Below are 27065 nucleotides of genomic sequence, written 5' to 3' on the forward strand. Positions count from 1 at the left end.
GGGATGCAGGGACAGCACACAGGGAATGGCTTCCCACTGCCAGCGAGTAGGTTTAGATGGGATATTGAGAAGAAATTTTTTATTGTGAGAGGCCCTGGCAGAGATTGCCCAGAGCAGCTGTGGCTGCCCCATCTCTTGAAATGTCCAAAGCCAGGCTGGATGGAGCTCTGAGCAATCCCAGATAATGGAAACTGGATGATCTTTGCGGTCCCTTCCAACCCAAACCATCCCATGATTCTATGATTCCGTGGCTTTGTACAGCCCACAACCCTAAGGATGGAGAAAACATCTGCAGCAGAGTTAAATTAATGCTTTTGCAGACAAGAGCAGATAAGACAGAAAACACATTTATTTCAACTGCTGCACAATGGGAATCTCAATCATTTTCAAATGCCAGCTGAGGGAGAAGTGACTCACATGGCTTGTGTACAGGAAGCCTCTTTGCAGTTTTCAGTGCTGAATTTCTTTTCCTCTGAAGACATCAGGGGTGTGAGTGCTGCTGAGTGGCAGCAGTGTGCTTGGCAGTGTTTGGACATGGAGAGACACATGGTTCCTGCCCTGGAGAGCTCACAATCTAAAGGTGACATGGACAAAACTATCCCAACACAAAACAATTGACTGAAAGGCCATCTGTCAGACATCAGATCCATTTTAACAAGCAACTGGAATTCCAAATATATATAGAAAGGTTACAGGTGGGACAGAGTGGTGGCTGTGTTCTGTTTGTGTTTTTATGTTCATACAGACACTAAAGGTAGTGGTGCTTTGCTTGAGAAAGGGATTTTCTTTTCTTTGGTGGGGTGGCTCCAGCTGATGCTTCCTGAACAAAAACAAAGAAAATTCAATTAGAACTCAGCACTTCTGTGATGTTACAGATCTGAACTCTGGACAATGTTGTGATGAATTAATTCCCATGCAACAGATGAACCTGGATTTGGGAGAGGCAGCATGAAAGAAGTGATGGATTTCCTGCCCTGGCGAGGTGCTGGGAAATCCCACCTGCACCTGGCTGGTGAAACCTTTGGCAGCTACCTCCGAGTCTGAGTCAGCTGGGAATCCAGCCCAGGACAGGCTGGATGGGGCTTGGATCAGCCTGGGACAGTGGAAGGTGTCCTTGCCCATGGCAGGGGAGTGGAACTGGATCATCTGTAGGGTCTTTTCCAACCCAAACCATTCCATGAGTCTATGGATCCCAGAAAGAGCACTTTGTGTCTGTGATCAGGAGGAAGTCCCATCACCCAAAGGAAAATCTGCTGGAAATTCCAACTCTCTTGTAAGTTTGAGTTCCTCCCCAGTAAGTGATGTTCTGATCTGTATTTCAGTGCAGGGGAGAAGGGACAGAGGAAGGAGAAAACCTGAAAATTAGAATCAGAAAGCACATGCTGACAGAACTCGAGCAGCGCTGGTGTGCTCACACAGGACAAACTCTGCCTTCCAGGTGCTTCCTCTTTTGTGGTTTTAAATTTGGCCTATCTTCAGTAATTTTATACTGAGTCATACTTCTCGTCAGGTTCCTCTGTCTTACCAGTATTTTAAGTTTTCAACTAAATATGAGAGGGGAATTCATGTGAGGCACAGAGCTCCTAGAAGCTGCAGTGGAATCAGGAGCTGAGTAAGAGAGGAGAGGGAATAATTCTTATTCCTTGCGAAATACAAGCTACAACAGTTAAATCTACTTTTGAGTCATCAGCTGGGTACTTTGTGCATGGACACTTCACCCATCCACAACAATAATTACAAAAATTGCAAGTCTATGTTACGGTAAGGGTATTTAGAAACTGTGCTTGATGTCTCAGTATTTACCTGAAAACCTGTTCAAGAAATACTGTGTCGTAGGGAACTGTACTAAGATTCTTCCTGCTCTTCCACCTCTTCCTTTTCTTCTCCCTCTGCCTGCTTTTCTTCTTCTTCCTTTTTTTTTTTTTTTTAATAGAAAATATTTGTAGTTACCATACAGGAATTGAAAGAAAAAAATAAGCGGTCTTGAAATGCAAAGCTCTGCTTTTACAACTGTTCTGTTTCTAGTAAATGCAGTATTCTTTGAGATTCAAAACCAGAATTAATGTATAGAGTTTTTAATCTCAACATGGCAGGGCTTTATTTTGTGGAGCTTATAGGCACGTACTGGAATATAAGAACCTTCTTATGAGGGACGTTAGAAGATGTGGTTAAGCTGCAAATAGGTGCTCAAAATCAAAATAAGAACATGAAATATGTGTAAACATGACAAAAAGTTTAGTATTTTTAATTATATACACTTTCCTGAAGCAGTGAGCAACTAAAGATTCATGGCACAAGAACTAGACTCCTGAATGATCTATAAATCACCTGGAATCAGATAACATAGCCTGGTTTCTATCTCTAAAGTTCTTATTTCTCTCTTTTATGCAGCAGAAATGACACGATTGAAAGACAACAGCCCTTTGCTTCAATCAACACTTATCTGAAAGCTTGAATTTGTGTGACACAGACAACAAACTCTGCTTATTCTCTTTCTAGAGTAAATGTAGCTCTACTCTGAAGAACAGCTGGAAATTGCTTTGTGGGCTCTTCTGCTCCTCTTCCAGCCATCTCTTGTCCAAAGGCACTCCCATGTGTATAAATGAGCTTTACCTCAATCTGCCACCTCTTCACAAACTGCTTGGACTGCAGGAGTGACATGAATTTCTTCCTGGCATAATCAAATAACCAATCAAAGAATCAAGAACGAGCCTTCAGCCAGGACTGCAGGTCGTACATGAGCAGCACAGACCTTTGTTTTTCCTCCCAGGCACCTCCTGTCTGTGCAGGAGTCACACCTGAGTTGCTGAAGTGAAATCCTGCTTAAATATCTGCTTGGGAATGGAGCTGTTGGAATCAGGTTCCTGGTTTCAAGTGTTTTTCAGGGAAAAAACCATTGCACTAAAGAATCATTCTGCAAAACCAGAAGTGCAATACAAACATCTGTGGATTAGAAGTTCTTATGCCAAAGGCATAATTGCCTCTCTGGGCATTTTCCCCCAGGAAATGTGCCTTTTTTATCTCAAGAGAACTCTGACACAGGGCCAGGAGAGCACACAGAAAAGCCACATCTTTCAGATATTACCAACTTCCATCCAAAATTCAAGTCAATTAACTTTTACAGGAAAAAAGAGATTTTTTTTCTCTTGCCTGAAGCATTAGTTGGTGGTACCACGGTACAACTAACCAGGCTTGGTGGCCCTCACCAGCCTCTCCAGGAACCTCTGCACTTTGCCCATGGCTCCAGGAGCTTTAGGGTCAGGAAAACACATCCTGGGATGAGCAGCTGAGGGAGCTGGGGAGGTTCAGGCTGGAGAAAAGGAGGCTCAGGGGGGACCTCTTTGCTCTGCACAACTCCTGACAGGAGGGGCAGGGAGGGGGGGGTTGGGTTCTGCTGCCAGTGAAGGGACAAAGGAAATGGCCTTAAATTGCACCAGACGAGGCTCAGATTGGAGATTAGAAAAGAAAATTTCCCTGGCAGAGTGGTCAGGCCTTGGGATGAGCTGCCCAGGGAGGTTTGGAGTCACTGGAATTGTCCCAGAGCAGTCTGGATGTGGCCCTTGGGGACAGGGTTTGGGGTGATGCTGGTGGGGCTGGGGTGGCAATGGGTGATCCTGAAGGTTTGGGCAAAGCAGAAAAGCGTTTGAGGATTTGCACCTGGGTGTTAGAAATTCTCATGATGGAAATATCTCCTTCATGGGCAGAACTGCCTAAATTGTCAAAACGAGTTTTCACACTGAAAATGCAATCACAGCATGGTGTCAGTCACTGATTGTCAAAGATGGACTTGTCATGGGAGTCCTTGGCAAATTTTATTGAAGGCTCTGTGGCAGACAATTTCCCTTCCATTTACAGCTTGTAATGATTAAAGGCCCATCTTTGTTCCCAGTCAATAACACCACAATAGGAACAATCATTATCTCTAGCAGAATATGACTGTGGTGTGTTTACTCTCATGAATAAGAATTTACCAGCTTTTGAGTGAAGCAAAAGGACTGAAAAGGAATTAAATACACACAAACAAAAGATGCTAATAAAATATCCAGGTGTACTATACCCCTGTTGCTGCATGCTCTTCCTCGCCTTCCTACAGAAGAGATACAAAAGAAAATGTTAAAAAGATAAATTAAAGAAATAATATCAGAAATGAGACAGGGTAAACACAGCAGAAATTAAACACTGAATTTAGGAAAATTACGTGGAATTCACTGGATTCATTTGGAGATACTGCCCTCCAAATTAACTCACAAAGCACATTCAAGCTTAACTTTCATATTGGAAAAGGACTATACAATCATTAAATTGAGCTCCCTTTTCCTCAGCTACTTCCAATCAAACCTGCTTCATTGGAAAGCAAAGATTTGAAGCTGGGTTTAGTTTCCTTGTTCAGGTGGAGTTTTTGTGGGTTTTTTGGTAATTAGCTGGTCTACAAAATGAAAGCATAATCAGAATTACAGAGAGTCTTATCTATGCTACATGTCATCATTCAGAATCTGGCTTGTGAGTCTGCTAAGTGTTGTAGGCTGCTACAGATGCCTTGGCTCAACAGGGAATAAAAAATAATACAGGCTGGTTTTAGACTGTAGATTGAGCAGAAGTGATGAGAGAGATAAAAAAATAAAAAAGCACAAAGTGAATAGAATTTAATGTTAGATCCTAAGCTGGCTATTGGGGGAAAGAACTGATCCTACACAAAATCCCAAAGACAAGAGGCAAATGTCACAGTGCCACACAAAAGGCAGAGGGGTTGATTTGAGTTCTCATGGAACGACTGAAGGGGGTGAGTTGCTGTGCCAGGGTTTAAATATGACCTGGGGAATTGCTGAGACAGGATACAGACTTGCATTATAATATGATTTTTGAACATGTTTCTAAAATAATTTTGCCCTGAAGGGAGCCTAATCTGTACTGAAAACTGATTTAACTGGGACACCACTTAAAAAATACCCAAACCTCCAAGCTTAAATCTGAAGTCAAAACCAGACAGTGAAACTACAGAAAATTTATTACCAGCACATGCAGTGACCATCAGGGTCCATGTGAGCTGGAGCTCAGTCTTCTCTTCAGGAAACTCAAAACCAAAGGGACAGACAAAGCAGGAATGGGAGGCACTGCATCCATGCAGACAAAAACCTGGAGCTTCTGCATTTCTGCATCTCCCAGGAGCAGCAGCAGAAGGTGGAGAGAGCCGCAACCTCCACACTGAACATCCCCTGCTACTGAGCACAGGAGGAGCCTCCTGAAACCTGGACCCTCCCTGCAGCCCCAGGGCTGAGCCAGCCCCAGTTTATTCTGGTTTCTGTCCTGGGCTCACTGGCAAAGGCTGAGGTAACTTCCAGAATTTTCCACAGCGTTGACATTTCTCCTGCAAAGCCACTGCAGAAAAGCTGGCTTGGTCACACCCCACGAATGGGAGTCATTTTGGAGGTGGTTTGAAGCAGCGCTCAATAAGGCCAAAATTCCAGTACTAAATTCCCACGGGCATATTAATTCAGCCATGGAACATAAAACTGCCATCTTTCAAATGTTTGTGTTGAAAACACCTCTGTCCTTTAGGACTTAACATCCAGTGGAGATACTCTGATGGCAACCTGGCAGTCTTTGAGCATCTTTACTTTCATCAAACCCTGCTCAGGTTTGGTAATGGTATTTTTACTTTCTTTTATAAGCAAAAAATGAGATACAGAGACAAAAGGTGGAATTCATCTCGCTGTAGCTGCCTCAGAGCTGCTCTTCTCATCCAAGCCTGTCCTCTGTGCGCTGTCTGTAGTGAGTGAGAATAGCAGAATTCCTGCAGAATGATTCATGCCATCCCAACAGAAGTGATAATTGGGATGAACTATAGCAAGGCAGGCAGATGCCACAGCACTGAAGTGATTTGTCCTGGGTGACATGGGAAGTGGGTGGTGGAACAGGGCAAAAAGTGTTTTCTGTGCTCTCTCCTCTGCCTCTCCCTTCCCTGAAAAACTACAAAGAAATCTCTTTTCCACTTTTAACTCCAGTCCTTTCTGTGAGAAGTGGAGCAAGGTGCTGGTTGTATAGGAGTGCTGCTGCATGATGTCAGTGCAAAACCTCTCCTCCACTGCTGCCTGACACATTTGCAGACAAATTCCAACATTCTGCTCTCATCTGAAAAGCATTAAAGCAGAATGCCAGCCAGAAGGGCAAGGCACCCAAGCCAGGCAGCAGTTTTGGCTCCTCTTATGAGCCAAAAAAAAGGAGTTTGATGGCACTCACCTGCCAGCTGAAATTCATGGCAACATGAAAAGTGCTTGGATATCATTTTCCTTAAGGAGGAATTTAGTTCCCACTGAGGACTGTCTGTCCTCATCACTGTTTTGAAATTATGAGTGGGACTTCCCAGTGGCTGAGATGTGCCTGAGGGTGTGTAAAAGGCTGTCTAAAAGGGGCTTTTCCAGCCCAACAGTGACCAGATCAGTCACTCTTAAAAAGAGCAGTGGGGAAAGGCCTACAGAGAGGTGTTTCCTCTGGAGAAATATTGCAGCTAGATGAGAGAAACCCCAAACTCCATTTGTTCTGATCTTTGACGCAAGAGATGATGCATTTGGGCTGGATATTCCCCAGGGACTATCTGATCTCCAAAAACAGAAGAACCTGGGAAGAGTCAGCACCCAAATAAAGCCATCCTTAAAGGACAACCTGAGCTGCAGTTTGAGATCTGCAGGAGCAGACAGAAAGGAAAACATTGGCTTCCCTTTCTGCACTGCCCAGGGATTCTGCACGGCCTGGAGAAGTCACTGTCAGATCCGCAGCAAACATTTACAGCCAGATTTATGAGCACTGCACATGCTGGCCATTGAGAGCAGCAATTTGTTTTTTCACCCAGGCAGGACTCAGATGTCTAGTCCTAAATTACCCTCCTTAACTAGACTCTGGTTCCCAATGACCATCAAGATAAAATAAAAAGCTTGTGGCAACAGGTGGCAAAAGGCAGCTGCTGTTATTCAAGAATCAGAACAAAGTTCCCTGGAGTTTTATCCAGGTTTGATATCACCCTGATATCAAAAGAAAACACATCCAAAAGACACTCTGCAGTCAGTCACCCTGGGGCACACCAGGAGGGCTTGTAGGGTTATGTTTCACGGGCTTAGCGCAGGTAAAACCCTCAGATCACAAAGAGAAAGGAAAAATTACCTGTTGACCTTCTGGTGGTGTCTGGCCAGACTGAGCCTCTTCAGGAGCCCCTTCATCTGCCTTGTCTTCTGTGTGTGCCTCAGTTTCATTTGTTGCATCAGATTTTTCATCCTTGGAATCAGATTTATCTTCTGTGGCTTCTGATTTCTCCTCTGTGGCATCAGACTTCTCCTCAGTGGCATCAGACTTCTCCTCTGTGGCATCAGACTTTTCAGTCTCCTGGCAGCAAAGGGGAAGTCATGGTAAGCTTCAGGGCACACAATCAACAACTCATTTCTGTAAAATTCTTGAGTTTCTCATTTTGGGAAAGTGTTTTTCTATTTTTGCTTCAGCTCTCAAATACCCCCTTCTAGGGTGTATTTCTCCTGTGAAAAGAACACTTGCTGGCATGCTGACCAGGTGGGGAACACATGAATTCAAGCACTTCTCAGCATGGCAGATTCTCTAACCTTCCTCTGAGAGTTCAATAGAAACCAAAGTTCACCCTGATGGCACATTTGAGTTTCAGTGAAAAAAAAAAACCCTTTTTCCACCAGCATGAATTCCAATTAAACATCATCCAAAAGCTCCAGGAAAATAGAAGTAATAAAGGATTTCACATTTAGTCTCTTAACTTTCTTGCTTAAAAACATCAGGAAACTCTTCCCACTTAGTCACTCAAGTCCATTTATTCCAGCACCATAACCAGGCACCTCCTGGGACGTTCTTTATTTGACAAATATCCTGGTGTCCTTTCAGCCAGGTGGCTCTGAAAGGTCACAGCGGCTCCCACACTGTGTCAGACAAAAGGAGGCCTCGAGTGGCACGCCAGAAATATGATGAATTGCAAGAGCACGAAGTGCAAAGTCACCTAATTTGGGACAAGCAGTTCTGGGTCAGACATTTGAAAGTGATTTTTCTATTGCGCTTCAGGAGCTTGTCAGTTAATGATCATCAAGGAAAAAAAAATAGGGATGTATTTAAATAAGAATGGGATAACTGAGGCATGAGGGTGATGTGACAGTGAAAGAGGTAGAAAATTCTCTGTGCCATCCCAGTCACTCTGGCTCAAGAAGGAGAAACTCAGACTGCAGCAGGTGCAGGGAGGGCTCCAGGAACATCTGAGGGAGTGGAGAGCCTCTCTTATGAAAGGGGGACAAAAAAAGCTTCATTGCTTTAATCTGTTGATAGTGATGCTGAGAGGGGATATGATGGCACTCCCAAAATAGATCAGAGTAAACATCAGACAAGTAAACACAGGACAAGGAGGAGTGCTGAGGGAGATGCAAAATGAGTACAAGCTGGCTGTGAAGAAAAATTCTGGTCATCATCAGCGGGAGATTTCTGAAGTGATCTGTAGCAGAGAGGTAATGGACCTTATTCATTAAAAGGAAATTTGATCCCTTCTGAGAGGTGTTATCTGGGGTGGGTTCCTCTGGCACTCAGGGGAGGTCCTGTCCTGTGTCATCCTGAGTCCCACACGCTTTGGGAAGAGCAGCACATTCCTGACAAGAGACAAACTGCTTCCCCATCCCTTACAGCTCAGCCACCTGCTTGCTTTGGGGTTTGCTGCTTTTCTCTCATTTCATTTGTCTCCACAGTTAAACAGAAGCCCTCAGTCATGTTCGCCTGTCCTTTAAACTTCACAAGTCCTCCTCCAGTGTGTCCACGATGATTTCCTCAGCCAGTGCTCTTATTCTACAGAAGAGGGCACGTCTGGCTGGCTTTTATCCCCAGAGCTGCTGGCTGAGGGCTGGCTTAGGGATCTTTGTCCAGGATGAGCTGTGGGACATAAGAGATGTCCTCCTGCTGACAAGCTCTGCTGGATGGGGACAGAAATGACAGAAAGGAGCTCAGGAATGTTAGGCAGCAGTTTGATGTTTTTGCTGAAACTTGAATGCCTCTAAGGCTTGGTGCTCTTTAGGCAATTTTCTCCTGAGCTGTGGAAAGTCAGCTTTACATCCAAGTTACTTGCAGTGAAAGAGAGTGGGCACAAAGGTCCCTAAATTCTCCTTCCTCTGGAAGTGGAGCAGGAGCTGATCAAGATGGAAGCTTTAAACAGCAAAACTTTCCTACCTCACAGCACTTCCACACTGTCACACAGCTGCACAAGCGTTTGTGCCAGCACGTGGGGGATGCTGGGGAGAGGGATGAGCAGCTGGGAGGGAGCAGAAGGAACCAGAGGAAGGCGGAGGGAGAAAAGACAATTCCTTTTTCTGCAATACCGTCTCATTACAAGTGCACATAAAACTGTGGGCTCGCTGCACTCTGATGCTGGTGGCATTGTTATTAAAATAGATCTACAGAGACATTTGTTTGGCTTGGTTTATTGTTTACTTTTCTCCCAGAAGCCAAAAAATATTTGAAGATTGAAATATGTAGTAACACAAACATACACTGAAATTCTCTTGTGCAACATTGTGTTAATCCATTATTTTCTTAAGGAAATGGCAACTTGCTACAGATACTTTCTTTGCAGAAGTTCCTAAAATGAAAAGGACAATGTTTATGAAAATTAAATTAATAGAATCACTGACCATGATTTGGGTTGGAAGGGACCTTAAAGATCATTTCGTTCCAACCTCCTTGCCATGGCAGGGACTCCCATGGGCAGGGACACCCTCTCCTAGAGCTGGTTGTTCAGAGCCCCATCCAACCTGGTCTTGAAATAGGTTAAATATTTCTTTTCAGCACAAATATTAACATTTCATTAAAATCCATACACTCAGTATTTTTGGCTGGGACCTAAAATATATAAGAACCACAGAGAGCATCCTAATTAAAATGACCCTTTTTGTATGAATCCATCTCAGATGAATCACGTACTTTGATTGTAAGGCACAAAAAAGAGTTGTAGCTGAAAGAACTAAACTCTAGAAGCAGTATGTTATCAGCCAGAACACACACACACACACACAGTTCTTGTTAATTACATGGAGAACTCTGACATTCAGAATAGCATTGCCACACTGGCTCTCCATAGAAACACAGAATTTAATCTTCAACGAATTCAAAATTAAGTACCACTTCCAAAGATTGGCTGATAGGTCATTTTCTCTTTAAATAAAGTGCACATAGAACAAATTTGTAATTCAAAGCAGATTTAGGAGAAGCCTTTTTCCACTAACTTAAGCTTGAGTATCTACAGATTTGAGGATATCGAGATTCTGGATATTAAGATCAAGAATAGTGGGATTAAGGCTTCAAGTAAGCACAATATTTGAAAACAGACCCTCCAATCACATAAATCACTGAGTCAGACTAAACATAAAAGTGGTGCCAGCTTTAAAAAAATGTACCCAACTTTTGAGGCAGCTGAGACTGACACACCTGACCCCAAACATACAAACTACACCAATTATAACTCAGATATACATGTGTATCCTATTGGGACATCAGTACTCAGGCCACTAATCCAAGATTAAACAGGACCTCTCAGAAATTTGTCACAAATTTGAGTGATCTTTGGGTCAGGCACAGCTGCCCTTAAATCCCAGCCTGCCCTGAACCATGTTTGGAACTAATCTAGGCCAGGTGTTCCTTCAGGTGAGGGCGAATTTGGTATTAATAGATTAAATTACTTATTAACACAAGCAGTATGTCTGCTGCTTCTCTCAGGAACAGAAAACTGTCTGCTAAATGATGCTTTAGAGAACACAAAAACCTTCGTGGTCAGCAGGCAACAGGAGAGAGGATGATGGGAGCTAACAGACTTGCTGAAGCACCACAAATATGGATTGGTTTTCCTGTAAAGTCACTGAATTTTATGGGCACACGGCACCCTTTAAGGCAATAGATGTACTTGGTATGATAAAATCACTGAATCAGAGAATCACTGAATTATTTGGGTTGAAAGGGACCTTAAACATCATCTTGTTCCAGCCTGGGCAGGAACACCTTCCACTGTTCCAGGGTGCTCAGAGCTCCAGCACCCTGGACATTTCCAGGGATCCAGGGACAGCCACAGCTGCTCTGGACAACCTCTGCCAGGGCCTGCCCACCCTCCCAGGGAGGAATTTTTTTCCTAAAATCTGATCTGAACCTGTAAATTTTCAGTTTCAAGCTATTCCCTGTGTCCTGTCCCTGGATCTCCTGGAAATTGTCTCTCTCCAGGTTTCCTGGGGCTCCTGCAGACCCTGCAAGGCCACCCTGAGCTCAGCCCAAAGCTTCTCCTGTGCAGCTGAACAATGCCAGCTGTGCCAGCCTTTGCTGCCAGCAGAGCTGCTCCAGCCCTCTGCTCATCCTGGAGCCTCCTCTGGGCTCTCTGCAGCAGCTCCAGCTCCTCCCAGGGCTGGGACACCCCAGGACTGGATGAAACACTCTAATATACAGAATATACTAATTTATAAAACAACAGAACAAGAGAATCCGCCGAACTGAATTTTTTGCACTCAGCAATGGCAATGAATTGGCAATAAATTTAACTACAAGTATTTTGCTGGGAAGTTATTATTTGTTGAGGGAGCCCCAAAAGGTTTATCTGCTTCCTCAGATGGAAGGAGATAAGCTCAAAACAGTCCTGGTCAGGATGCTGTTGGATTGTGCTGTGAAACAGGATCATGGCCAGTATGAGACAAAAGATGGATGGAAAAAAAACCAGAATGTTTTAAGACAAGAGTATCAAACAGGTATCAGCTTTATATTAATCTTTGTCATGTCTCAGCATGGTAAAAATCTCTAGAAAGAAAATCCTTACTGCCTTGTGATTCCATGCTTTATAGTTTGCTTCTTCATTCCAGAAAAGAAAAAACCCAAACCCACACTTTTTTTAAGAAGGGATTAATAGGAAACCTTGTCATATGTGTCACCATCACCATCTCTTCCACACCTGACTTATAATTCCAGATTTATGCTGCTGGAAATCAGTGTCACGAGCCATGCATTGTGCTCATCGAAGGTGGAGTTGGCAGAGAATGAGGGGGAAGCAGAAAGAGAAGCAGAAGCGGAGCAGGAGAATTCTTTGCTTGACAAAGCAGGCAGCCTCTCCTGCAGTGAAGATGCTGGGAAACACCTCTGCAAGAAGCGTGTATGTCTCTCACCAACAGGAACAGACTCTGAAAGGGAGACTATCAGAATTCCACATTTAACGGGGACTTCACAAACACTCTCACTTATTTGCACTCTCTGGCCTGAAGCCACCACCAAGGCAGCAGTTAATCACTGTAAACAAGACCTGCCTGCTACCAGTGGCACTGACAAACAAATCTGCCCAGCAGAATGTACCAAACGTATTATTTGCAACATTCCCAAGGTTGGCATGAAATAGAAACTGTAATAGCCTCTGCTGACAGCTGGGAACGAATGAATTCTAAAAAATTGTTACTTTGCTTCACAGATATGGAATCTACCAGGACCTTGCATGAAGAAGCAGATAATCTGTGGAGTGGGAAGGTGGAAAAATGCAATTTTCTTTATCTCACTGATTCTCCACATACCTTTTATAATGACTATAATATGTAATACCTGCAGTCCTTTAAGCCTTTCATGGCTTTGTGGATGTTAATTAAATGAATTCTCACAAGACCCTTGTGAGGTAGGCAAGTCATTTTTATTTCCCTGGGTGGGAGATGGCTCAGCTAAAGCAGAAAGTTTAAATCACTCTCCTTATCATGCAGGGACTCAGTGGCAAAGACATTTATAACAACTGGGATATTTAAAACACACCTCTGAGTGGGTTTTCAGCTGTGGCCCTCAAAGCATTTAGAAAAGGCTCCATTTTTTTTTTTCCCTCTGCTTTTACAGAAGAGGATAAAGAAATATTTCCAATGGTGTTTCACTCAAAGCTGCTGCAGAGTTGGACCAAGGCAGGTCTCCTGTTCCAAAGCACTTCCTCAGCCAGGCCACCACAATGCAGCAGAGTTCTCCTGTGGCTCTGGCTCGTCACTCTCTTGATTAATTTCTTTTGTTGGCTCACCCACGTTAAAGATGGCAATATTTTATGAGCTGAGGATAGCAGAGCTGTAACAGTCTCAGTTATAAAACTTCTAATTAGAAGAAGATTCTAATAAAGAAAAAAACACATTGGTTTCTGTAAAAAACAACACCAGGGGGAAAAAAAATCAAAATAAAATGTTTTTCTTTTGCCAGAAACGTATTAGAGCATTGTCAAAATGTGATGGAGAACCACAGGCAGCCTTGCCAAAGGGACTTGGTGAAGGGCTGGGTGAACCCTTTTCTCCTGCAGGCAGAGTGTTCCATGGTGTCAGTGAAGAATGGGATGGGTCTGATCCCAAACCTATGTTGGGGGCCAGGACTGGCCCTGTTCAATATGGTCAAGAGCAAGGGAAGGCTTCTTGTGACCAACACAGCCTAGAAATTCTGTGAGGGAGTCTGCAACGTTCAAAAGCTGAACATAATAAAACACTGCTTTGTGTCAACAACAACAACAAACCCATCAGCTGGAGCCATGGTAACGAGCCTGCAGTGAAAGAAGGCAAGAAAGAAGTATTTTCTACTATTTACTGAACCAGCCACTTTTTTCCCCCTTAAGAACACTTTGCTGCTCCAACATCTAACGTATTGCTTGCCACTGCCTCTTAAGTGACATGCTGAGTCACTGCCAATGTTCATCTTTTATTAAAATCAAATAAATGATCCCCGTGGAAGGGCATACCTTTGTGCCTGGAGGAGGAGCAAGGCCCAGGAACGAATAAATAATATTTTCTTCCTTAGCAGAGAAAAAGGATTCAAAATCCTAAGAAAGGAACAAACAAACAACAGAGAATTGGTATCAAAAATTAAACAAAAAGCACAGAAGGAAGAGAGCAGCCCAGGCAAATCCTACATAGATGAGAATAACCATGCATTTGTACAATTGTCTACATTATCCAAGCCCCAGGAAGAAAACACAGATAAAGGGAGTTTCACACAGAGTGGCAAAATGAATAAATGAGCAAATCTCTCCAGAGACTTACACTTTAATTATATCCCATCCATGGCAGAATCAGATAAAATTCAGTGTCTCATTTTAACGTGCCTCAGCTGTACACTCCGAGGCAAAGCTATTCCCTTTAAATGTTAAAATAAAACTTGCTGTGAGTAAGGACACAAAACACCCTGGAACTTCTTTCTGGCAAATAAAAGGCAACAGTCAACATGATAGCTCAAGTGAAATGGTAACAAGGAAACTTCATTTTAGAGAAAGGCAGTTGGGTTAGAAAATTATGTTATTTTCAGACTAACTTAGGAAAGGGTTGTGCTGTTCTCTCTGATATCCATGTACCAGCCAAAATGTCTTGTGCACTGGTGAAATGAAATTATAAATCATTACATTAATGCCTGTTTTCAGTGGAAATAGAACTGAGAAGACCAGGGATGCCTCCTATCCTGCCAGCTGCAGCTTGCATGCCCTTTACTGCTTTCACCTCTACAACACTCCTATCAATTAAGGAAGTTTTGCTATCAGTATTTTTGTCCCTGGGAACTTCACAGCTCACATCTTACGCAGGTAAAAATCAACAAATATTTCAGTTCCAGCAGAATCTCCAGTCAGAAGTGACTGGCCCAGAATCACAGCCAGCTCTGAGACAGGGGACTGAACATGTCCTGCTGAGTCCTGCACTGCTGCCTTGATCATGTTATCATCCTTCCTCTAATCCCAAATAACTCCAAGAATAGAAGCCTGTAAATAATAAGGTGCTGAATCATCCTTGAGACTTGTTTGTAAAGCCAGGTTGGGAGCCGAGTTGTTTTATTGAGCTGTTTTAGTATTTCCAGAGTATAAATTATCAGAAAGGCTGGAATGGATGGTTTTGAAGTCACCTTAATGCCAACAAGAGTGGAATTGATGACATTTCAGTGCAGTTTGGAAGAGCTTTACAGACAGGAGAAATGACAGCCCATTTCACTGATTTATCTGAGGGACAGATTGGCTTTCACACAGTCACACCCAGTGGGAGCTGCTCTGTCTGGGAGAAGCCCTGGAGCACATTTTGCTGCTGCTCCAGGCCACCCATTTCTCAGACCACCTTCTCAATCCAACATAGGCAGTGTCAGCAGCTGGCTCATGGATTAAGGATTGGGTCATGGGATTTTTTTTCAGCAAAAAAGAAAATGAGGATTTTCTGCAATTTGAAGGGCTGGAATTTGACACGGCCACGCAAACACATGAAACTTGTGCCCTCCTGCACTTCACATACTCAAAGCAGCCTGAGCCAACCCTGGCATGACATGGCAAGACCTGGGGAACAAAGAGAAGACAACAACAAGGAAAGGCCATGATGTGGACTTGATATTTTTTATGTCTTTTTGAGGAAAAGTAGCCCATGGCAAGTGTAATAAAATCCTCCAGAAACACAGAGCCCTGTAGATAACCAGAACTGAGGACATAAGTATATGAATGACCAGACAAGTCCTTATCAGAAGTGGGTATAATTTTCTATGATATCAGGGGCTCCTTGGCAACAGGGAGTGTGCAATGACATCCCACAGTAAATGGGAGGTCACTTATTTCCTCACACTGAGGAGGAAGCTGTCATGTATTAAATAAGAGATAAAGGAATGCCTACAGTGATCATGGAATAGTTTTTTTTATGGTGTATTTGCAGCCATGCTTTACTAATGGTGACCTGTTCACATCTCCATTTGCTGAATGACTAAAGATAACTGTTCCCGTGGCAGGCAGTAAGAAAAATAAGCAGGAGCAATTTACTTCAGGTAAGCAATTATATTTTATCTGTATGAAAAGACATAAATGGTCTAAGTGGTGCAATTTGTCAACTGGACACCAGCAGAAAATTCTTCCCCCGGTGCTAGGTATGGGACCAGGTCAGAGCACACAGAGAGAGCATAGAAACACCATCTCTGGAGTCTTTTGGAAGTCAGATGGCCAAAGCCCCAGGCAATATAAACTAACTTCAAAGTTACCCTGCTCTGAGTAGCAGGCTAGACTACAAACTTCCAGAAGTCTCTATATTTCCATAAGTTTGACTTTAGCAGTTACATAAATGATAGAATCATAAAATGGCCTGAGTTGGAACAGGACCATAACGATCATCTCATTCCAGCCTGGGCAGGGACACCTTCCACTGTCCCAGGTTTCTCCAAGCCCCAACATCCAAGCTGTCCTTGGGCACTGCCAGGGATCCAGGGGCAGCCAAAACTTCTCTGGACAACCTCTTCCAGGGCCTCAGCACTCTCACAGGGAAAAATTTCTTCCTAATATCTAATCTAACCCTACTCTCTGGCAGTGGGAGCCATTCCCTGTGTGCTGTCTCTCCATGCCCTGGAAATTGTCTCTCTCCAGGTTTCCTCGGGCTCCTTCAGGCCCTGCAAGGCCACCCTGAGCTCAGCCCAAAGCTTCTCCTGTGCAGCTGAACAATGCCAGCTGTGCCAGCCTTTGCTGCCAGCAGAGCTGCTCCAGCCCTCTGCTCCTCCTGGAGCCTCCTCTGGGCTCTCTGCAGCAGCTCCAGCTCCTCCCTGCGCTGGGACACCCCAGGGCTGGGGCAGCTCTGCAGGTGAGGTCTCACCTGACTGGGGCACAGGGACAGAATCCTCCCCTTACTTCTGCCCACGCTGCTTTGGATGCAGTTCAGGACACAGTTGGTTTCTGGGCTGCAAATGCACATTCCAACATCAAATAAAACCTCACCTTATAATTCAGAGATGTCTTTTAAAGTACACACAGGGGTACTTTATTCCGCAGATTTCAGTTTACAGAAGACAGCAGAGATTTCAGCTTACAAAGAAAAACAGAAGTTTACCTTTCCTTTCTTTCCTAGTTTTCTAAGGGTTTTTGTCAAGCAAAAGAAAAGACAAGAGCAACAGAGTGCTCAATATATTTAGCAAGTGACACAGATGCAGACGTCTGTCTAGACATGAGCAAAGAAGCAGCTTAAGGAAAAGATCAAATAAGGACATAATTGCCAGCATGGCTGGATTAGAATGGATACTTGAAATTGGTGCTGTAGCCAGGCATGCAAAATAATCAATTTCTAATCTATTTCTTCAAGTGGCAATACCAAAGATCTGGGAGAAAAATAAGATCTCAGCTATTTTATCAGCCATTTTATAGTTTTAAGCTTCTCTGACCTCATGGAAATGCTGCTCCCAGGCAGTGTATCTTTATAAAAATCCATCGGTAAGAATCCTCCACTTTACAGTACCAGCTGTGGAGTGCAGCAGCTCTTCATGGTCACCCAAAAATGAAGACACAGAAAATGTATCAGCAGAAAAGCAGATGTGCAGAGGGACTGACTTCACTTTCTTATTATGTCATTCTATTCTAGCACAAACAGAAGACTCCTCACCTGTCCCCCTTTCCTTTCCACCACTCCAAAAATTTCACTGAACTGCAGAAGAGGACATTGGACAAGGTCCCAAAGGACCATTCCTCCAAGGCATGGATCATTGCATCACTCTGATCCACTGGTTCTGACCCACCTTTAATGAGATAATGAGGTGATCTCCTGAACACGACGTATTTTCTCATGTCTGACTTGAACTTTCTTTGCTGCATTTTCTTCTCTTACAGCTCATCCCACCTCCAGTGGATGCAGAGCAGAACACATTTTACAAAATCCTAGATAATTCAGGTGGGAAGAAACCCCAGGAGACCACCTAGACCATCCTCCAGCTCAAAGCAGGGTCAATACTGAATTCAGACCAATAATTCACTTTTTGCCACAGCCCTTAAAATAGTTGAAAGTTGTCATGTTTCTCTCCAAACCCCTCTTTCCCAGATTAAGAAAGGAAATATTTAATCTTGACTTTTTATCTCCCAAGGCCAGATCTCCCAGGCCATTACATCCCAGATGTAATGTGTACACGCGTGCCCATGTGTGAATGGGAACCAAACACTGATAAAAACAACTGATAAGACCATTGATAAGAAGGGAAATGTGGGAAAAGAGTGACCCCCAGAAAGAGGAATGGGGAAAAATGGAGTGAAACAGATTTGATCTAAAAAAAAAAAAAAAAAAAAAAAAAAGGGACTGACTATGAACGAAGAAAATAAAAATTAGCAGGAAGGAGAAAGGGAAAATGTCTTACCAAAAAAAAAAGAAAGAGGTGTAAAAAGCTTGACGTGTTTAGCTCAGCAAAATGAAGATTAATAGAGGATATAATTCCCATTTACAAATATACTGGATTGGGTTGTTGAAGCTAAAGAGTGACTTGGGCATAGCAGGAAATGGATATGAACTGCCTGCATTTAGCCAGGCTACAAATTCAAAGGTTTTTAGGTGCCACAAGAGTGAGGCCCTTAAAAACTGATGAGAGCAATATATTTTAAAAGGACTTTCATGAATTCAAGATACTGCACTGGAGTCACACAGACCCTTGCAATCCTCAGGGATATTTTTAATAAAATGGCTGAGGCCAAAGGAGTGGGACACGGGGCAAGATGTATCAGATAAACCAGCCAAAAACAAGTCTGGATTTCTGGATGGCTCTGCTGGCCCTGCACAGGCTGTGCAGGGAAGCAGAATGCAAATCCCTAGGGTTTTATTGTAGAATAAACACTTGGGAGGATTTTGCAGCAGTTTGGCAGCCCCTGGCCATGTTCTCAGCCCACATCACACTCCCTGTGCAGCTCCCTCGAGGCACCTTCCCCTGGGGAGAAGGGTAAGGCTCATGCACTGATATGAATCTCACTACCTTATTTATCTGGAAATAACGATGCCGTAAATTAGTCTTTGTTATGCACCCGCTGGGATCATTAGCTCTGGGCTTTGAGAGCTGGGTACATTAGAATTCTGGAGACTTTTAGACTTATTGTAAATTTGATTCAGTTTTTAAATCAGTAGCTGCAACTTCTTTCCCCATGGAGGTGTTTTTGCAAAGGACTATTTCTTCACTTGAATTTATTTCAATATGTAGGTTATTTTGCTTCCTGAAAAAGCTTCAGACATGCAGTAAAAACTGTGTATTTATCATTTTCTGTCAAGACTAACCAGTTGCAACACTTTATAAGGCAATTATTCTTTAATTCCTTATATAACTTCTCCAAGGAACATCAGAAATATTTATTGCAGCACTGGCTGCCACAAAACCCAGAGTAAGATATATCAAATTATACTTTTTATTGATGCAGACTGGATGCTGAAATGCACATGAACTCCAACACCAACTTCTCTTTCAGGAATTGTATGAGAAAATTATGAAACAGCTGCACTCCAATATTCATATTATGAACTTTTGCTTTGAGAGCACTGAAGTTAATTCTGAAAACTCAGTGGCATGAAAATCCCTGCTGCCCCAGTACAACCCTGCAGGAGTTCACACTGGATTTGTGCAGTAACTCCAAACCAGGCTCACTGTGTTCCCTGCATTCCAGAGCACTTTGCAGGTTCATTCTAGCCAGCAGATCTCAGCACTTTCCAGACTGGGCATTTCCACCCAGACTAGGAGAAAATAAAAGGTCTCAGATTATCTCTTTTGATTCACAGTCCTAATATTCATGCTGGAACATTATTATCTTTCTCTGCTTTGAGCAAACTGTCTCAAGAGAAAGAACCTGTTATAAGCACATATGAAAATATAAAAGCATCTGATGAGTGCTACAGTTGCTGTTATCAAGAGTTGGATATTTATTGAATAAGCAATATAATGCCAATAATTCAAACCACATTCTAGAATTATTCCAGTAAATAAACATTCCTATTTATTTGTAAAATATAATGGAAAAAGAAGATTCCTATTCCCAGCCCCTGGTACCTCAGATATCTACTTGATGTCCTTGAAGCCCAGATAAGTCCAAGCAAACAAAATACCAACATTCTTCATCAAAATTAACTGAAACTTCAAGAACTTTCTCCAGCCATGCATATTTTGCTCTCAAAAGTAAATAATCTTCATTGCTTTTCTGTGCTTCAAAACCATTTCCTGAGAATTGTTCTTTCACAGTGAATCTCAAATAGTTTTAAGGAGTTTGTTTGATGCTTCCTGTTAAAGGAAAATAGTCCCTTTCTGTGAGAAACCACTCTCTGAAATATTTAAATTTTCCAACACCTTCTTACCCCACAGTATCGCTCCTCGTTGAAGATCTGTGGAGGGAGGGGAATTCCATTCTGAGGCTTTTTTTCACCCGGGACATTCTCCCTCATCCATTTCCTGTTGTCCTCATCTCCTGCTATGTCCATTTGCTGGAAGTCAATCTTGTTGGCCTCTAAAAAGCCCACGACTTCTTGCTGTTTCTTTTTTATCTGGGTAGGAAAGAGGGAGAACAACATTCATTTTTTTAAAATGAAAAGGGTTTTCTAAAAGCAACTGCTGTTACAAGAACTCGGGCAAGTTTGTCAAGTTTAGAGAATCTTTTAGGTTGGAGAAGGCTCCAAGAACATTGAGTGCAACCTTTGGCCAAACCCCACCTTGTCCCCAGCCCAGAGCTCTGAGTGCCACATCAGTTATTCCTTGGACACCTCCAGGGATGGGGACTCCAAACCTCCCTGGCAGCCTATTCCAATTCTTGACAACCCTTTCCATGAAAGAATTCTTCCTGAAAGCTGAAGTTCCTGAAGTGGGATTCACTCCTCCAGTAGCCCTCAAACTTTTTGAAGCTCAGATTCAACGCTTTCTGTCAGCACCCAGAGTGCTGCCACTACATCCCTCCCACCACACACCCACCCCCCAGCTTCCTTCTTTCCTCCCTGGATGCAGTGACAACTCCAGCTAAGAAATGAGGCTCAGCAGGAAGCCTCCTGCTGTGTTCCCAGATCTGGGAATGTGGTGTGCAGATACCTATGGGGATCCCCTGAAGTGAGTAAAGGTCAGAAAATGCACAAATTTTCCTCAGCATGTTACAGCCTCCTTCTTCCTCCTGATCACAAGTGGCATTCAGCTTTCTGTGAGCCACGTTTCTCTTGTCTCTGTTCTTTAATGTTAGGCATAAAGAAATTTCACAGATTCAGAATCACACAATAGTTGGGATTGGAAGGGATCTTCCAGTCCAACCCCCCTGCCAAGGCAGGGTCACCTGGAGCAGGTAGCACAGGAAAGTGTCCAGGTGGGTTTGGAATGTCTCCAGAGAAGGAGACTCCTTGTTCTCCCTGGGCAGCTGTTCCAGGGCTCTGCCACCCTCACTGTAAAAAAGTTCTTCCTCACATGGAGGCGGAATTTCTTGTGTTTGAGCTTATGGCCATTGCTCCTTGAGATATAATATATAAATATGAGTTAAGGCTCAAGAAAATCCAGCACAGCTGAACTCCTGTGCTTAAATAAATCCCCCATTACAGAATGACATTTCAGTTGGACCACGAAGAACATGTTATGTTCAAATAAAGCTTGTTACGCACAGCTTCTGTGACACCTAAAATTCACTCATGACCCTTTTATTCCCTATGATACTGGTTCTGTGCAGGTATTGAGCTTATAACCCATCCCTTTACTTTGAATATGTAACACTCACTGAATTTCCCTACTAAAGGAAAGCTACTCCTGAGCAGCTTTTAAAGAACTTGCCACCAGACACAGCTGGAATGAGGCATCAAGGTAATTTTTTTATATCTTGTGATTTGAAACCATGTCCTCCATACGTCAGACATCAGAACACCTGAAATTGAAGTGACACCGAGCTAGTGTAAAGCAGAGGGACAGGCAATGAGATGAGAAGTAAATCAGGGATTATGCATTTCCATAATCTAATAAAACAGAAGAGCTGAAGTAGAGTGATAGCCTATTATCCTGGAAAGATGAATTCTCCTGAGTAGATAAAATTTCTATTCTTTGTACAAACAAAGAAGCATCTATCTACACATAGGCTTGCTTATAAAAAATAACAAACATAAAATTCTGCACATTTTTGTGACAACAACAGAGGTTTGCAGTGAGCTAAAGAAAGTGCATCGCTTTGAATGAAAACACTAATCCAAAGTGGTCAAAAGCCATGCAGTTAACAGAGTTCAAAGCTGCTTATTTCTATTCGTTTTTTCTCTTTTTAAACAGAAATAATCTCATTACTGCCTATTCAGCTGCAGAGTTATTTGCAGAACACATTCAGGCAGCAGAAAGGATTGCTCAAGGGACATTTCACTGGAGAAAGTGGCAGGATAATGTTTGTATAAATGGTTAACAAAATCTGCAGGAGCCAGCAGCAGGAGTAACATCACATGCTCTGAGAGCCAGGCCACTCAAGTGCTGTCAGCTGCAATTGCAGGCTCAGTCTGTCCCTCTGGACACAGGCACTGCAGGAGATAGGGCTCCTGGAATAACTGCTGCTCCAGACAGACGGTGCCTCTGAGGAGATAATGGAAATGGAGCCAGAGATCCTGTGCTTATGAAAGCTGTAACTTTTAAACCTAGCTTAATAATTTCTCTTCAGCTTGAGGTTCATAATGCACAGGAGGCTCCGGCAGCACCAGGACTGAAAGCAAAAAAAATGTGTGAAAAAATTAATGCTGAGGTAAAGCAGTCAAGTTTCATGGAATTATGCTGCTCAAGGAAAAGGCAAGGAGTTTCTGACTGTGACAATGAGATAAAGAGAGCAGAGGATTTACTGTGTCTTACAGCTCACCATTACTGGGGTTTAGGCAGAGCAAAGACTTGGGACACAACCAAGTGTGAAACCACAAAGCAAACCTTTGCTGTGGGTGGCACTAAATGAGCAACCAAAACTATCTCTCCAGGAAGCAGCACTCACAGAGGGAAATTTAGGGTGTAACAACACAGAGGACATGCAAAGGCTTTCCCAGAATGGGAAAACTGCAGGAAGACTGCAGGAGCTTGTTTGTGCCCTCCCTTGTCTGCTGGCATGGGAAGAATTCAAATTACTTGGACATAGATTACTTAGAAAGTGGTGATGAGCAGGATATTATTTCAGCAATGCCAGTTTTTCTTTCAGCAAAGCTTGCATTGCACCATCCCTTGCTACTAGTTCCTTCAAATAAATTTTTTTATAAAACTGTTTTAAATAAATGTTATCCAGCTAGAGTGTAAGAATTGCCAGAGAGGTTGTGGACTTCGCATCCCTGGAAGTGTTCAGGGCCAGGTTGGATGACAGAATCAAAGAATGGTTTGGATTGGAAGGGGCATTAAAAATCATCTCATTGCAACCCCCTGCATGGGCAGGGATACCTCCTACTGTCCCAGGCTGATCCAAGCCCCATCCAACCTTCCAGAGCTTCCAGAGCTCTGCTCTTCCAGGGACAGCCACAGATTCCCTGGGAAACCTGTGCCAGGGCCTTATCACTCTCACAAGGAAGAATTTCATCTTAATATCTAATCTAACCCTTTATTCCTTCATCTTCAGGCCATTCCCTGTGTCCTGTCGCTGCATGCCCTGGAAATTGTCTCTCTCCAGGTTTCCTGGGGCTCCTCCAGGCCCTGCAAGGCCACCCTGAGCTCAGCCCAAAGCTTCTCCTGTGCAGCTGAACAATGCCAGCTGTGCCAGCCTTTGCTGCCAGCAGAGCTGCTCCAGCCCTCTGCTCATCCTGGAGCCTCCTCTGGGCTCTCTGCAGCAGCTCCAGCTCCTCCCAGGGCTGGGACACCCCAGGGCTGGGACACCCCAGGGCTGGGGCAGCTCTGCAGGTGAGGTCTCACCTGAGTGGGGCACGGGGACACAATCCCTTGCCCTGCTGGTTATGGTGCTTTTGATGCTGATTTGAAGGGGGGAAAGTTCATAAAATGTCACCAAAACCACAGGAAATAAAAGTATCTCAGAGGTGTCATAACCACAAGCAGCAGGAAGCAAGACTGTAAGACATCCTCTGTGAGACATCCTCTTACTCCCACAATTTAGAATCTTGCAGGATTCCAAATTCTAAACACCCCTGTGACTAGCAACAACATTATTTCAGGTTTTTTTATTGTTTGCTCCAAGCCAAGCATTTAGTGCTTTTTAGTGCTATAAATAAGTGTCTCCATTTCTGCCTGCCTGAATGAATTGTTCAATATCAGCTACGTCTGGAGCAGAAAGATAATAAAGCTGGAGATATTTAAAATAAATTTTTGAAGCATCAAGGGGAAAAATACAGACTGCAGATTTGCTGCAGAGTCACAGTGAATTATAACACTCCAGCATCTGATCCACAGCACCAGAATGTCACTGGGTTCACTGCATTCACTTGCACAAAGTATTTATTAACATGAAAACCACTTGCAGTGACTAGGGTGACCATGTAGTACATAAAATAGAGACTTTTTCATTCTTTACCAATGATCCTCTGGTGATTTATCCTCTGGTGATTTGAATTCAAAATCAACACCATGCATTTGATGAGACCAGCCACCAAATTTGAAGAGTTCAAATAGTGCAAATAGGACAATTTAAACTTCCAATTTAAACTGTTTAGGGATTAAATTAATTTCTCTCAGGAAAAGCTGTACATGCTTGATACAAAATTTCTATTTAATAGGATTTTAGTGATATATTGAGGTTTGTGCTAACTCCCTGCGTGAGTGAATTTTATTTTATATATATCAGAACTCATTAAAGGTTCATTGAAAGGATACCTTCCATCCATGTTCATCAGAAAATGTGGAAAACTACTTCAGGTGTACTTGGCATTGCAATTCAGAATCAGTGATCTGCACACATGCTGAGATTGCTTCAGATATACACACACCCAGCACACCAGCAAAGAGGAAATGCAGAGGACTATTGCCCTGTGATGATTCCATCATTTTCTTTTGGAGTCTCCAGATCAAAACAGGCCAAACAGGAGCAAGAAGAGTGCCCATGCACAGCACATGGCAATTATTAAAAATTGCGAGCTATCAAACCTGAAGTTCCCAACTTTGTCTTTTTTCATCCCTTATATCTGAAGTTTGTTATTAAGAAAAATAATAATAGAAAAGAATGCTAAATATCAATAGTACTTTTAGAATGTAAGGTTTAGGATCAGGCTGGTGAGAGAACTGCAAACTTCCTCAGCAGCATTACAACTGGAACTTCAGTGAAGGAGCCTTGGTTCATTTCCTACAGATGATGGTCCCATAAATGGGGGTGTTTTTTGGAGCTTTTCCTCTCTGGAATCTTCTTAAAGAAATGCAGCTGGTGTCAGGGAGATAGAGATGTAGTTACAGCTCTGTGCAAGCACCAGACAGTTTGTTTAGCCGTGTCACTGGGAGGGAGGGAGGGAGTGCCAAGGGAAAACTGCAACCCGAGCTCATCTGGGAACTGGATATAAAAGGAAACAGTCCTTCCCAGGTTCCCACCTCCCACGGACTTCTAACCTCCCTACTATTCACATGCCCTTCCCTTCAGCTGATACTCTCTGCTGACAGCTACAGCAGTAGATCTCAATGCTAAAAATCATCAGTATAGCATTTCAACAGACACGCACACATACACAAAAAAACCTACTAAAAAAACCCAACCAAACACCAACAAACAAACAAACGAAACCCTAAACCCCAAACAAACATAAGAAATTAAACCCTCCCCAAAAAACCAAACAAGAAAAGACCAAGACAAACCCAAACAAACAAGAACAAACAAACAAAACCAAAAAGAAAACACCAAGCAAAAAAAACACCTCCCAAAACCCAGGAAAAGGTAGGGGCTCAGGAAAGAAGTTTTTCTGCCTGACTTTATCCAGCTCCAGGTTCTTTCTTAGACAGAAGGAAAGAAGTTTTTCTGCCTGACTTTATCCAGCTCCAGGTTCTTTCTTAGACAGAGTTCCCCCTTTGCAGGAGCAGTGTCCTAAAGTCTCTTTTTTTATTTTCTCCTGTGAAGAGTCCAGTGTTGCTTTTGCACAAATACAATACCCACTGTTTCCTTTTGCAGTTTATATAGATTGCAAATACTTTCCCAAACAGCAGTAAATCCATGAAATACATTTAGATGTAAATGTTGTAAAAGCTTGAAGGCAAGCCAGCCTGCACGGACAGGAATTCTCTACACCTTGAGCAACTTTCAAGAATAAGGTGGTCAGGGCAGAATGAAACTAAGGTTTATTCTTGCTAAGAATTCCAGTGGGGTTTTCATCACATGCAAGCTCTTTCCTGGCATTTCCTGGGCTAATTCCCCACCCTGATCCCAGCGGTTAAGAGGAGGATGTTTAAGGAGTCACCTACCGCTGTAGACCCCGAAGATGTGGCGACAAAGACTTTGATCACCATGCTGGCAGCGGTGGAAGTGAATCAGCAGAGCAGCCCTGCTATCCACGAGTCACCACGACCCCCGGAGGAATCCAAATGTTCCGCAGCTCCTGGGCTAAACCGGGTGCTAAATGGATGCCCCCACCCCCCTGCAATCCGGCTGCTTTGCCCTCTCTCCCTCTCCTTGGGGTCCCGGGTTTTCCCACTCCATTGGCTCTTGGGTATTTTGGGACGAGGATTGGTCAGTAAGAGGAGCCAGAGCAAGGGATTTGCACCTGCCCCTGGCCTTATTGCATTAGATTGACAGGGTGGCAGGCCAAAAAAGGCAAGGGAGAGTGGTGCACCAATGAGACAGGGCTGGAGAAATATTTGGGAGAGGGGGAAGGGACAGCTGAGAAGGGAGAAGGGACGGGGAGCTGGCAGCTTCGTGCTGGGGGCAATCCCAAAGCTGTCGGGTTGCATGGGAAAGAGCTTTCCCAGATCAGTACAAGGCTTTGGAGTTGCAGCTGGAAATTTGAGGGGAAGGGGAAAGCAAGGGGAGCATGGATGCAGCAGTAATTATAGCAGAGATCATATTGAAATATGCCTTGGTTACCAACGTTCTCAGCTTTAAAGAATTCAGATCATCACCTACACTGCAGGGCTCAGGGGCTTTCCTGACATGAATGTGTGTCTGACACTGCCTGACACTGATTTGCCTGACTCGATGTACCCAGAACCTATTGGTGCATTTTCTCTTTCTTGTATCAAAGAAGATGTAAGAAGAGGTCCAGAGTACTCAGCAAAAAGTATTCCCATTCTCCTATATTATTCAGGATGCTCTTTTTTTTCATCTGGTTGTCACCTTCTACCCCAGAAATCGCCACAATCGCCACAATGTGCCTGCCTGCACATACTTGCTGAAGGAGGTCTCTGGGCATGAGAGGTATTTGAAGAATGTTAAACGGTCACAGATT

The 27065-nt window shown here is 43.4% G+C and overlaps 1 protein-coding gene and 1 long non-coding RNA gene across 2 annotated transcripts; one reads left to right on the forward strand and one right to left on the reverse strand.

The window, feature by feature from the left end:
• Window positions 1-326: 326 nt before the first annotated feature.
• Window positions 327-26341, reverse strand: SH3BGR (SH3 domain binding glutamate rich protein). The gene is made up of 7 exons (XM_038144671.1): window positions 26086-26341; window positions 20091-20276; window positions 13748-13828; window positions 7156-7374; window positions 4058-4087; window positions 1804-1911; window positions 327-820 (listed from the first exon to the last, which is right to left on the reverse strand). The coding sequence occupies exons 1-6, from the start codon at window positions 26128-26130 to the stop codon at window positions 1846-1848; spliced, it is 627 nt and encodes a 208-aa protein (XP_038000599.1). The 5' UTR covers window positions 26131-26341; the 3' UTR covers window positions 327-820; window positions 1804-1845.
• LOC119704057 lies at window positions 25455-25725 on the forward strand. Its single transcript, XR_005257828.1, has 2 exons — window positions 25455-25613; window positions 25670-25725. It is a non-coding gene; the product is annotated as an uncharacterized LOC119704057 (long non-coding RNA).
• Window positions 26342-27065: the final 724 nt, after the last annotated feature.

This window comes from Motacilla alba, chromosome 1 (genome assembly GCF_015832195.1).
Source record: "Motacilla alba alba isolate MOTALB_02 chromosome 1, Motacilla_alba_V1.0_pri, whole genome shotgun sequence".
Taxonomy (NCBI): domain Eukaryota; kingdom Metazoa; phylum Chordata; class Aves; order Passeriformes; family Motacillidae; genus Motacilla; species Motacilla alba.

Excerpts from the sequence above, each read along its gene's own strand:
- SH3BGR (XM_038144671.1), bottom strand. The coding sequence starts at position 26,130 with ATGGTGATCAAAGTCTTTGTCGCCACATCTTCGGGGTCTACAGCG. Across the intron at positions 7,375-13,747 it reads CTCCTCCTCCAGGCACAAAG|GAGACTGAAAAGTCTGATGC; the intron begins GTATGCCCTTCC and ends CTTTGCTGCCAG. Across the intron at positions 1,912-4,057 it reads AAGAGCATGCAGCAACAGGG|GAAGAAGAAGAAAAGCAGGC; the intron begins GTATAGTACACC and ends AAAAAAAAAAAG.